Source organism: Diabrotica undecimpunctata, chromosome 7 (assembly GCF_040954645.1).
Source record: "Diabrotica undecimpunctata isolate CICGRU chromosome 7, icDiaUnde3, whole genome shotgun sequence".
Classification (NCBI taxonomy): Eukaryota; Metazoa; Arthropoda; class Insecta; order Coleoptera; family Chrysomelidae; genus Diabrotica; species Diabrotica undecimpunctata.
In genome coordinates, this window is record NC_092809.1 from 158304395 (window position 1) to 158318459 (window position 14065).

Below are 14065 nucleotides of genomic sequence, written 5' to 3' on the forward strand. Positions count from 1 at the left end.
GGAGCGACAACTGTGCCGAACAAAATAAAAATAAATTGTTATTGTTTTTATGGATTTATTTAGTTTCCGAGGGGTATTTTGATGAGATAAATCCCAAGTATCTAGTGTCGGGTCATTTATTTATGAGTTGCGACAGAGATTTTGCCCAAATTGAAAAGCGAAAAAAACAAGAGAAGTGTGAGGTACCTATGGATTTGGTAAAAGCTCCAATGGAAGCCGAGATAATGTAAATTTTTCCTACTACGTGTTTCAATTTGAAGTTCCAATCTCGAAAAAAAGGAGCTGAAACAGTTATCCCCTCTACTTTCTTATGTCGATATTTCGAAAGTACCTTCGTTTCGAAGGTCTGTAAGTTTCGAAAAATTGGATGAATTGTATAGCTTCCAATATAAAGTTTAGGTTTTCATTCAAAATGTATGTAAATTTTATTTCTTAATGTTTATAAACAATGGAGATTGGTCATTATTTGGAGTCAGACTACACTGGATACATTGGAGTCAGACTATTGGTCATAAAATGTTTTTTTTTAATGTGACTTTTTACCAGCTATCCAATGGTTTTACGCAGAAGTCTGTAGCTTGAAAAGTATAGAAGGTATTACAATTGTTTAAAAGTAAAAAACATACCCATTTTTCAAACGTTTATTTTGTAAATAATTTCGATGAAAACTCAATATGCATTTAATTTCTGAGATAGTTTAAGTCTTAAAGAATTCTATGAAATTTGCTAAATGTGTCTAGCATTATTAATAGAGCAAGTTCAATAATTTAAATATTTAGCCTCAGGGATAAATAAATTAAATAACTTTCAAACTATTTGACCGATCGAGGGGGAATTTCTCACAAATTTAAAAGACGGTAATTCAAATGTATTAATAACATTTTATTTTGTTAATAAAAAAATTAATAAAACTTAGAAATTAGAGCAAAAAAACTCCTTTTTTGCAAATATTTTCGTAAATTTTTTATCCATTTTTTATTTAAAAAACTGGAATATCTTTTATGTGAAATATGAGGGAAAAAACTTATAGACAAAAAATCAAATTGTGACCATAAATTATTGTTTAAAAAAAACGCAAGGTAAAAATACGAGTACCTATGTCTTAAAAGGTTTAGATATCTGCGAAAAATTTTTCGACCATTTTTTTAACCAGATTGGGCTAATAATACGAGGTGAAATTTTAAAATTATGTAGAATTTTCGTCAGGACATTATATACATAAAATTTAAAAATTTATAATTTATCACATCACACTTTAAATAATATTTTTTCAATTAGTTGAATACAGACATCAATTTTCTCAACTGAGTATTAATATATTCAGATTTTTATTTTATTTCTTGACAAAAATTGTACATCATATTAAAATTCTACCTTGTATACTTATAATAGCCCCTACATATTCAAGTTCGTTAAGATTAGAGTGGTAAGGAGCTTTTAAAAACATAAAAATAAACATGGTGTTTCATTAAAATAAAGATGACGGACTCCGCAAGGCTTTTGTGAATCACTCTGTTCATTCAAATTTGTATTTAAAAACGCACATTTAAATTTAAATGCTGGCGGTTTCTAGCGTTTTTTAAATTTTTCTAAAATAAGTAAGGTAAGTCAGGGTAAGTGGGAATCTGAGGCAAGTGCGACTATTCAATACCGTAATTCAACCAAAGATAGTAAAATAGCGAAATCTAGTGTAAACGTTACTCAACTTCATAGCCATGTGTTCTGTATACGGTGGAGCGACGTTACCGACAGTACATGTGAGAGTTGAGGTATTGAACATATATCTGCAAAAATCCACTTGATTTGTCAAATTTGCACTTACCCCAGTGTTCTGCAATAGCAAGATTTTCAAGGTAAGATTATTAGCCGTATTATTTTAGTGTAAAAGTGCACTTCGTAAATACGATAAACGTGTTTCAATATACATAACCCTACTTAGAGGCCACGTACACTAATGTTCGCACTTGCCTCAATAAAATTTTATCGAGGCAAGTGGGAACTAGGAATAATTAGTTACGTTCCCACCTGCCCCGATTAAAATTTTAATGATTGACTCTTTTTTAGGTGCTACCATGGTTCGCATTTATCAACGTAAGACGGAGAGAGCGACATCTTATAGTAAGGAACAGCTGCAAAAAGCACTGGAAGATATCAGATCTGGAAAAACATCACTACATACAGCAAGCCGAAATTATGCAATTCCAAAAACAACATTGCACAATCATTTAACTGGTGTCAGAGGAAAAAAAAGTGATTCATTAGGTAGAGGACCAGTTATTCATGCCGAACATGAACGCAAGTTAGCCGAAGGATTGAAAACTTTAGAAAAAATGGGGCTTTGGATTGTCAAAACGTGAAGTTCTGTTGATTGTCTCTGATTTTGTTACACAAAATAATATAAGAACGCCATTTAAAAATAATATTCCTGGTCATGACTGGTTCACCGGCTTTAAAGCAAGATACAAGTTATCTCTCAAGAAACCCCAATCGGTTGAGTACGCAAGGAAGAAGATGTGTGATCCATTTCCCATTTATAAGTATTTTGAGATCTTAAAGAACACTCTTGTTGAATTAGATCTTAATGATAATCCTAAGCAAATATGGAATTTGGACGAGACCAGCTTATGCGTTGACCCATCCCGAGTGAAGGTGCTAGGAGCCAAAGGTAAACCGTGTTCGCGAACTACGAGTGGTCCAGGTAAGGAGAATGTAACAATATTAACTGCGGCAAATGCATTTGGAGACAAAGTACCAGCATGTATTGTATTTAAAGGAAAGTTCGTATGGGACCAGTGGATGGCAACACAGGACCCAGATAATCTTGATATAGCATATGCAGCTACTCCAAACGGCTGGATGGAAACGGACGTTTTCGTCAATTTCTTAAAAAATACATTTTTGAATGCTGTGGGACAACAAAGACCACTATTATTGATATATGATGGTCACAGCACTCACGTAAATACAAAAGTCATCGAATTAGCTCGTGAAAATGATATTACCATTCTCAAGTTGCCGCCACACACATCGCATTTACTACAACCCTTAGATTTGTCTGTGTTTAAATCCTTTAAGACTGAGTGGGACAAAAAATTGGTGGCTTGGCAGCGAAGAAATCAAGGAATAAAAATGCCGAAGCGAACATTTTCTGAACATGTTCGTGACGTGTGGTATGGTACAAAGCCAGAAATCATTCAAAGCGGATTTTGGAAAGCGGGAATATTCCCATACAAAAATGACGTTGTAGAAGAAGATAAATTTCACCCCGATGCCTATAAACGTTGAAAGGAGATAAATAACAAAACTGCGAATCAAGGTGACGAAAATATGGAAGCAACTCTAGAAGATTTACCGCCATCGATTTCTTTTGAAGACTTGCTTTTGAAAACAGTCAAACCAATGCCTCGTTTGGAACCAGTAAAGAAAACACGAGTAACTCCTGGTGCCGAGGTTATAACCAGTAATGATTATTACCAAAAATTACAAGAAAAAGCAAACAATAGTATTGAAGCAGTGCCCAGCACCAGTGGGGTAAAGTATCAGCGGAAAATAAAATCTAGACGACGAAAACAGCATAGTTCCAGTTCTAGTGACGAGTTATCTGATATAGATCCACCGTTAGATGATGATTCGTTAGATGAGCTATCTGATATATATCCACCGTTAGATGATGATTCTTTGGATAATGATTCGCTAGATGATTTGGTTGAGGACATCCTAGATGACGATATGAGCAACAATATTGAAAATTTAAAGGAAGATTTTGAGTCTGGACAGTGGCTTGTAGTGAAATATACCGGAAAGAAATCTGTGAAACACTTCATTGGAACAATAGTGGAATGTGACCAGGAAAACAACAATCCAATTGTTAAATTCACGAAAAAGAAGAATAACAATTATACATTTTACTGGCCAGATAATGATGACACTGACACTGTTTCCAGGGAAAATATTGTCATGATATTGCCAGATCCTGTAGAAAATAGAAGAGGAAAATCGTTCCAGTTCAGTGTATCTTTCAAAGGATTGAATTTCGTATGCTAGAAAATTTAGCTTTTATATTTTGTTCTTATTAAAAAATTTTGGACTTTTTATAAAAATAAATATTACTGACACTAAATTTTATGTTTCTCATTCGCAATTGCCCCATACATAGTGAAATACACAACACACATGCTATTCCCACTTTCGCCACAGTCTGGGGCAAGTGAGAATATTTGATCAGGTAACGAAAAAAAAATTGTATTTGATAATTTTTGCATAATTAACACGTGTTACGAAATCAGTACTAATTAGAAACTTCTATTGACTTTTTATACTAATTGTGATTATTCTAGAATGCATACTTCAGTTTTAATAGTGACATGAACATCATCTCTAGAAAAATGCGTTCGCTCTTACCCTGACTTACCTTACACAAACAATTTTATTCTATAAGTAGTTTCCACACGGTATAATTTCAAAATTTTTCCCTTTAGTATTCATAACCGAACCGTAGTTCGGTTATGAGTACTATATAATTCGTTGATATTAGGTTGCTAAGGGCTTTTTACAAATAAAAAATATACATGGTGTTTCATTAAAAATAAAGACTATGGACTAAACTAGAGAATTAGTATACTTACCTGAGAATTACCCTGTATATTTAAATTTATGTTAAAAAGCGCAAATTAATATTTAAGGTACTATAACCGTCTGGACTGTTAAAAAATGACACATTTTCTAATTTTTTTTGTATCTTATCTATTATATATAACAAACTGTTTTACATTATTACACAACTTTTGAAAATTATAAAAATTTTCTTTCTTTTTTCCATTGTTCCTCTATTTTAAAGATGGTACCAGAAATTTTTAGTCCAAAAATTAGTCTTTCATGGCGGATAGGTAATCTCTGGACCGGTAAATCTAAAATAAAAAATTAGAGAAGGGTTTCAAAACAGAAGTACCCTTACGTGATAGTTAAGCAGAAAAATTTAAAATTAAAAAAAAAACAGGGGGGGGGGGTAATTAGAAAAATTTGTTACAAAAATTCTAATATTATTATTTTTAATCAAATTGAGGTAAACTATAATAGTTTAACAATTTAATAGACTAATAATTGATTAATTTAATAGACTAATTTTAACAAATGCAAGGATAACCTGTAGAAATGATAATTTAAATGGAATAATAAAATCTAGATCCAAATTACTTATTAAAGATAAACCCAAGAAATACTGATACTCCTAAATAAAAAAAAAAATATTTAACTTAATGGGAAAAGTTGAAAAACTACTTATTTTTAAAGATTTCGTATCCTTTGTGGTAAAATTTATTGTATTTTTTTAACAAGCGGCATATAGGATCATTAATATCTCTTGGTTAATTTAAAATATAATTTCAATTAATCTCTCAAAAAAATTCGAAATTGTTATATCGCGTCACTTAGTCGGCCATTCAATGATATCGCGTGTTCCAATCTACTTTATTAGAATACATAAAATTTTGATATTCCGAAACTTCTCTTGCCTGAATAATAAACCTTGGGACTGTTCTAGTATGATAATCTGTCGATAACTTTCTTTTAAGACAAAACACAAAACAAGAATAAGTTATTTTTACACTGGTAATAAATTTAAGGGTGTATGCACATTTGAGTTGTTGACTTTTGATTTTTTTGAGTAGAATGTCAAAAACCTCATTTTTTGAAGAGATATCAATCAAAAATAAATTAAATCATTGTGTATGAAGCTGGAAAAATGAATTTGACAGAAGCTAAAGACTTTATAAGGGTACCCTATACTTATTTTCCATACTATATACTAAGATAGGTTATATTTACAAGTGATTATAATACACAGTATAATATACTATAACAAACTATCTAAAATTTTGTGTAATCTAATATACTTTCTACTTTAAAATCAATTTAAGATTACATTCATCAACTATATGTTTACAACATTTTAGTTGAATAACTTCCATCCCTTTTATTATTTATCGATCGAAAAGCTTTTAAAATTAAGTATAAAAATTAAGTACAAATTTTTATTATAATTTAAAAGGTACTCTAAATTGGATAATATATCTTATGTAGGTTACTTTCAAATATAAGCAGAATAGGCAATACATCGAATAACCGCTCAATAGGTGCTTGTTCTAACCCTTTTACATTGTAGTACTCTTTCTAGATATTTAATTTTTGTGAATATCTCAAAATATAGAAATATGTTACATTGTATAATAATATTATATATACTTATATACCTATATAATAATATTATTTGTACACAATATTATATGTTTACATGTATATATATATATATATATATATATATATTAAACTTAGAGCTAAGATTAATATTATTATAAAAATTAATATTAAACTCACCAGTCTTCCGGGTTGAACCGCGTCGATATCCATTTTGCCGAGCTTTCGACATCCTCTCTGATGTCTTCTTCAGGGCTTCCGAGGTCTCAGTCTCCCGAGCCCCCAGACACTACTACACTCACTAGTCACTTCTAGTTCACTACTACGACTGGGACCAGGGGACGGTTCATTTATACCGTCGATGGTGACGTGGCCTAGGTGGGGGTTAGGGTGGGGATTGGCGCGAGAGTTGGCGCGAACATTTCCGACAGTGGGATTTTGATTCGAAGATGGAGGGGGCCATATTTTGTTTATGAGAGGTCTCCATGTAGAAGGTAACCGTATGGCGTCATCTCTTTTATTAAGGGAATTTGGTCTTTTTTTTTCTATTTCTATGGCTTCTCGGATAATTCTTGGTTTATAAAAGCGGATGGGGGCTATGGTTCTGGAGTTTTCGAAATCAATTTTGTGACCTGTATGAAGATGGTGTTGACCGAGAGCTGAAATTGAATCGGAATTGCGAACAGAAATGGAATGTTCATAAATCCTATTTTGAATTCTACGATTTGTTTGGCCTATATAGGATCGGGGACAGTCTGCACAAGGAATTTCATAAACTCCGTGCTGTTCGTTTGGAATATTGTCTTTGATTGATCGAACAAGAGATGAAAGTTTTTGTTGGGGGGTAAATATTGTTTTTATTCCTCTTGGTTTAAGAATTTTGTCGATTTTGTCAGTGACACCTTTGATGTAAGGAAGAAACGCTTTCGTATGATAAGGGTCTGAGTCTTTGGATTGAGATTGAGTGGGAGATTGATGTCTGTGGATGCTCCTATTGATGTGATTTTCGCGGTAGCCATTTTGGATGAGGGCTTGTTTTAAACAAGAAAGCTCAGCGGATCTACTTGCATCATCGGAAAGGCGTATTGATCTGGATACAAGAGTATTAATGACTGAATTAATTTGTGAAGGTGCGTGGTGAGAGTTGGCATGCAAGTAACGATTGGTATGTGTGGGTTTTCGATAGACAGAGTAATGAAAACCTTGGGATTGGTGTTTCTTTATGAAAACATCGAGAAACGGTAGGGATGAATCAGTTTCTACCTCCATCGTGAACTGGATACTAGGATGTATACCATTCAGATGGGTTTGGAAAGACACCAAAGCATCCCTGCCATGAGGCCAAATGACGAATGTATCGTCAACATATCGTAGCCAACATGTGGGTTTGAGCATTGATGTGGATAGTGCTCGGGTCTCGAAGTCTTCCATAAAGATATTGGCAATCACTGGAGATAGAGGGGAGCCCATTGGGGCACCATTTACTTGTCTGTAGAATTGATTTTGGAAGATGAAATAGGTGTTGGACATACAATGTTTAATGAGAGATAAGTGGTCTTGTTGGATACTGTACTTAGTTTTCAGAATGTTTAGAGTTTCATCTATAGGAATGTTTGTAAAAAGTGAGACAATATCGAAACTTACTAGAATGTCTGACGGTGATATAGGGTATTGTTTAAGAAGTTCGATGAAATGAAAAGAGTTTTTGACGAAGGATGAAGCATTTTCGGCGAAAGGTTGTAGAGTTTTGGCCAAATACTTGGCCAATGGTTGTGTAGGGCAGTTGTATGCACTGACAATGGGACGTAGAGGAATATCGGGTTTGTGAATTTTGGGGAGGCCATATATTCGAGGTGTTCTTGAAGACTTTTCACGAGGAATTAGAGATTTTTTGATGTCAACAGGAAGAGAGGTTTTATTGATAATGGCTTTTGTTGTTTTCTCCAGATAGGTTGTTGGATTATTAGGAATTGGTTTGTAGTCTGGAGTGTTAACGAGATTTGAAAGTTTATTGATGTAAGAAGAAGTGTTTAGGATGACGGTGGCGTTTCCTTTATCGGCGGGAAGAATGACTAGATCTGGATTTGACCGAAGTTCTTTCAGGGCTTTTTTCTCGGATTGGCTAATGTTCTGAGCAGGAGGCTTTGAGTTTCTAAGAACTCTAGAGATGTCTTGTCTGGTTATTTCAGCATCTTCGGAAGATAAACTGGAGATGGCTTCTTCAGTTTGACAGATGATTGTCTCAATTGGAATGTGACTTGGAGTAACAGAGTAATTGAAACCTTTTGCTAAAGCTTGAGTGGCAATGGCAGAAATAGGGGTATCAGAAAAGTTATGAACCACTGTAGTGGGTTCCAGCGTTGAGGTTTTTGGAATTTGTTCGGAAATGAGATGCAATAATTTGCGCTTCTGAGTTTCACTCTTAGATTCGAAAGTGTTTAGGGCTGATTGTGTATTGGATTGTGATTGTGTATTGTATGGAAGACTTCGAGACCCGAGCACTATCCACATCAATGCTCAAACCCACATGTTGGCTACGATATGTTGACGATACATTCGTCATTTGGCCTCATGGCAGGGATGCTTTGGTGTCTTTCCAAACCCATCTGAATGGTATACATCCTAGTATCCAGTTCACGATGGAGGTAGAAACTGATTCATCCCTACCGTTTCTCGATGTTTTCATAAAGAAACACCAATCCCAAGGTTTTCATTACTCTGTCTATCGAAAACCCACACATACCAATCGTTACTTGCATGCCAACTCTCACCACGCACCTTCACAAATTAATTCAGTCATTAATACTCTTGTATCCAGATCAATACGCCTTTCCGATGATGCAAGTAGATCCGCTGAGCTTTCTTGTTTAAAACAAGCCCTCATCCAAAATGGCTACCGCGAAAATCACATCAATAGGAGCATCCACAGACATCAATCTCCCACTCAATCTCAATCCAAAGACTCAGACCCTTATCATACGAAAGCGTTTCTTCCTTACATCAAAGGTGTCACTGACAAAATCGACAAAATTCTTAAACCAAGAGGAATAAAAACAATATTTACCCCCCAACAAAAACTTTCATCTCTTGTTCGATCAATCAAAGACAATATTCCAAACGAACAGCACGGAGTTTATGAAATTCCTTGTGCAGACTGTCCCCGATCCTATATAGGCCAAACAAATCGTAGAATTCAAAATAGGATTTATGAACATTCCATTTCTGTTCGCAATTCCGATTCAATTTCAGCTCTCGGTCAACACCATCTTCATACAGGTCACAAAATTGATTTCGAAAACTCCAGAACCATAGCCCCCATCCGCTTTTATAAACCAAGAATTATCCGAGAAGCCATAGAAATAGAAAAAAAAAAAAAAAGACCAAATTCCCTTAATAAAAGAGATGACGCCATACGGTTACCTTCTACATGGAGACCTCTCATAAACAAAATATGGCCCCCTCCATCTTCGAATCAAAATCCCACTGTCGGAAATGTTCGCGCCAACTCTCGCGCCAATCCCCACCCTAACCCCCACCTAGGCCACGTCACCATCGACGGTATAAATGAACCGTCCCCTGGTCCCAGTCGTAGTAGTGAACTAGAAGTGACTAGTGAGTGTAGTAGTGTCTGGGGGCTCGGGAGACTGAGACCTCGGAAGCCCTGAAGAAGACATCAGAGAGGATGTCGAAAGCTCGGCAAAATGGATATCGACGCGGTTCAACCCGGAAGACTGGTGAGTTTAATATTAATTTTTATAATAATATTAATCTTAGCTCTAAGTTTAATTGTACTAACCGCGGAAATCTTTCCGAACATATATATATATATATATATATATATATATCATATATATATATATATATACATATATATATATATATATATATATATATATATATATATAATACCCCCTCTATAACGAACACAGTTATTACGAGGTTTCGCTTATAACGCAACCTTTGAACACTGAAGATAGCTCACGCCTTCCCTCCAGTCAATAATTGGTTGGTTCAAGTTAGAACAGTGAAATTGTGAAACTGACGATACTAACTCTACATTAGCAAAAGCTGGGATGCAAAATAAAAATATAGATATATTTAAATACGAAAGTTTATTTAATTTCTCATTAAACTTACCGTTGTTTATTTATTTGAGAAAAGGAATAATCAAAAAATCAAATACACATGTAAAGTTGAAACATTGAAAGTGCAAAAACAAGTGTTTTTGTACTTTCAATGAGAGGGTTGGCATTGTCTGTTCTTGATAAGTTTTTCGATATTCGGTTGAAACTGTATCAGAGCACACCTCAAGTCACTTTCAACTTCCAGGCTTGAACGGTATTTTGATTTTATATAGGTACGCCAATGCAGAAAAACCAGATTCGCAAAGATATGTGGATGAAAACTGGACTAATAACTTTGCAGATACTAAAGCCACTTCTGGGTAAACAGGAAACTAGGTTAACCAAAATTTTTCCAAGTCCATGTTTGCAAAATCTGCTTTTGCTTGTGAATCACATTTTAGGTCAATTGCCTGCTCTTGAAGGTTGACTGGAAGAATGTCAACTTCGATATAAAAAGGATCTCTTGTCAACTTAAATTCCCAGTTTTCCCAGCTAACATCTGGAAAGTACTTTCGAATTTGATTTTTCTGTTCTTCCAAATGCCGTGATATGAAGTCTTTCAAATCCGAAACTAGATGTAGTGGAAGGGCTTGAATATCATCGAGGAGGTCGTTTATTTTAGGAAAAGAGGAAAAGTTTGGCTTGGAACTGTGAAGGCGGCGTTGCCGAAGCGATATTTTTTCTATAAACCCCTTAATTGCATCATTAGTGTTTAAGAGGTTTTTACGGCCTTGAAGCTTTAGATTCAGGACATTAAGTGTCTCAAAAAAGTCAGACAAATAAGCCAAGTAAAAGATATTTTTGTCATTTGTAAATCTTCTGTGAAGATCTTGGTTTGAAGTCATTAACAAAATTTCAACTTCTGACTTTAAATTGAATAATCTTGCAAGCATATTTCTTTGGATAACCACCGAACTTCTGTGTGAAACAGGAGGGTTTCCTGATCACTATTCAGTTCTTGACATAGTTCCCGAAAGAGCCTAGTGTTTAATGCGCTGGATTTGATGCGGTTAACTATTTTAATTGCTAAGTTTAATGTGACGTTGAGAGGTTCAGGTAAAGTCTGACTAGCTAAAGCTTGTCTGTGAATAATGCAGTGAGAACCAATTATCCTAGGGTTCTTCTTTTTTAGCAATTCTATAAATCCAGATCGACATCCTGTCATGGGTTGGACCCCATCAGTACATATGCCAATTATTTTCTCCCATGCAAGTTCATTTATTACTAAAAAATCTTCAAGAGCAGAAAATATGTCAATGACTTTAGTTATTGTTTCAAGATATGTTGAAAACAATATTTTCTCTAGGAACCGTTTTCTGTGAATAAATCTACAGTACCATACAGTACAGTAACAATAACTGCATGCTTTGAAATATCAGATGTTTCGTCACACTGCAAAGAAAAAAGCGGTGAACCTTTTAATTTTTACGTTTTACTGTGTCGTTTAAGAGAGAAATTTTTTCTACTTTCTTACAACGGTCTTCACTAAGTACGGTACTCCAAGGAGTAAGTAAAAAAGGTTTAATTAGTGACTCAGCAATAGTATGTGGTTTCTTGTCTTTAACTATCAAAAGTGCTATTTTGTATGATGTTTCCACAGCTTTCACATTTTCAACACGAAAATTTGCAGTAGAGTCAAGTTTCATACGTTTTAGGCTGCTTTTTTGGTAATAAAAAATTCTGGGCCTTTGTCTTTCAAAGAAGAATGGTTTGTAATTAGATGCCGTTCCAAACGTCCGGGGCGTATAGCATCATTACTAAGAACGGCATGGCAGTTGATACACCGAGGTAAATGCCTGCCGTTTTTCTCCATAAACTTAAAACCATACTTGATATAATCGTCTGAATACAATCTTTTCTTTGGAAGTGACTTAGCCATTTTCAAAGCTGTTACATAACACTATTAAATAATTCACAAACAATCACTCTGTTATTAAATAACGATTACACTGATTGCTACAAACAGCACACAGACGCTGTCGACTGAGACTGACGCGTGAGACGGAGTCACTGAACTGGAGCCAGGAGTGCTTGGTAAATATACTTTGCGCTCCTACGATGTTGCCAAGCCAAGTACTTTGCGCTCCCACACAAGACTGTAGTGTTTAACTCAGGTTGTGTGTTTGAGTAAAACGATTTTAATCAAGTTTAAATAAAGAAATATTTCTAAACAAAATAAAAATATGACACACAAAATATTTTGTTTTTTAACAAAATATATATTTTTTATTTTTGTTTCTTTGCACCCTCACGCCTCCCCTGAAATTCTCTCACGCCCCCAGGGGGGCGGGTTCCCCTGGTTGAGAACCACTGCTGTATAACGAGGCAAATTTGGTTATAACGAGAAAAAATAAGATCGAAAAACGTGTTTTTTTACGTTTTAGGCCCGGCCGTGTCTATAAATAAATGCCCTTTTTAACTGCCGCCCGCAATAAACTTTCTTTGTTTAATCTACCAACCGATATTGTGTTGTCGGAAATTTACAATTTATGATTCACAAGTGTCAGTGTAGGGGTTTGACCATTCGCACCGAATAAACTACGTAAAGGGGCTTAAAAACATGATACATGAAACAAATGTTACCAGAATTTCATTTCACAGTTTTTTTTTTGTGGTAGATGTTTATCGATTGTTTCCTGATTGTGCTTTCGCGTCTTGAAAGTCGTGTTGTAAAATACATAGTCACGTAGATTACACACTATGACTCCTAAAAGAAAAGCACTTACTTTAGAAGAAAAATTAACATCCTTAAAGATGTTGAGAACGGAAAAAAGAAAGCAGAAGTTTGTCGTAAAAGAGGAATATAGATAGAGTGAAATTTCAAGTTTCACTCCATCTACCATGCTTAAAATTACTCAAAATGGAGGTAGCATCATAAAAAAAGTTTCAGTGCCCAACCAAAACCCCCAAAACCTCCCCCCACAGGAAAATTCTAGGTGCGCTACTATTTGCAAAATACCTATTTGGAAGGGTTGATTCAAACTACTACCATTCAAAGAACTCGAAAGCATACTACCTAATAAAATGCAAGAAAGCACTTGTTCCCTCAAATACTTTAAAAAGCTGGGTAAGCTATCCAAACGAGTTTGTAGACATGCTTTTGGTTCAATCTACGGCATATCAAGGAAACGTGTAGATCTAATTGATCAAACTTTTTGTGACAGAGATACTGCAGCGCCACCTAGTAACAAAAGAAAGCATACAAATAGACCCAACCGAAAATCTAACGAAACACTCAAAAATGTGTACATGCACATCCAGAGCTTTCCAAGGCGTGAATCGCATTATAGTACAAATAAATCCCGTCGATTCTATTTATCTTCAGATCTAAATGTAGAAAAGAAGATGCATCAGCTCTATTTGGAACTTTACGAAAGAAAGTGATAGCAATCCTAAATATAAACCCAAAGTTTCCTATGACTTCTACTATCGATAGTTCAAAGAAAACTTCAACTACAGGTTTAGCTCATCTCGATCAGATACGTGCAAAATATGTAATGTCTTAGATAACAAACTCAAAGATTTGACCCTCGACGAAAATGAACGAAAAGTTTAAGCAGCGGAAAAGAAATTGCATGCAATTAATGCCGATTTGTTTTTCAAGGAGCTGAAGGAGAAAACCACATTGTGCAAGCATAGCGACGAAGTGGAGTTTCTGACCTTTTACTTCCAAATCAAACAAGGTAGTCTCATTTTTGTACCACTATATAAAAAATATACTCCCTAAAAATGTTAAAGATTTATACCTT

General features: G+C 34.7%; 2 protein-coding genes across 2 annotated transcripts; one reads left to right on the forward strand and one right to left on the reverse strand.

Moving 5' to 3' along the window:
* The first annotated feature begins 2511 nt into the window (after positions 1-2511).
* On the forward strand, positions 2512-3285 carry LOC140446704 (uncharacterized). Its single transcript, XM_072539301.1, has one exon. It carries the CDS (start codon positions 2512-2514, stop codon positions 3283-3285), a length of 774 nt encoding a protein of 257 aa, XP_072395402.1.
* Positions 3286-10648: 7363 nt separating this feature from the next.
* On the reverse strand, positions 10649-11161 carry LOC140446705 (zinc finger BED domain-containing protein 5-like). The gene has a single exon (XM_072539302.1). The coding sequence runs from the start codon at positions 11159-11161 to the stop codon at positions 10649-10651; it is 513 nt and encodes a 170-aa protein (XP_072395403.1).
* Between the last annotated feature and the right edge of the window lie 2904 nt (positions 11162-14065).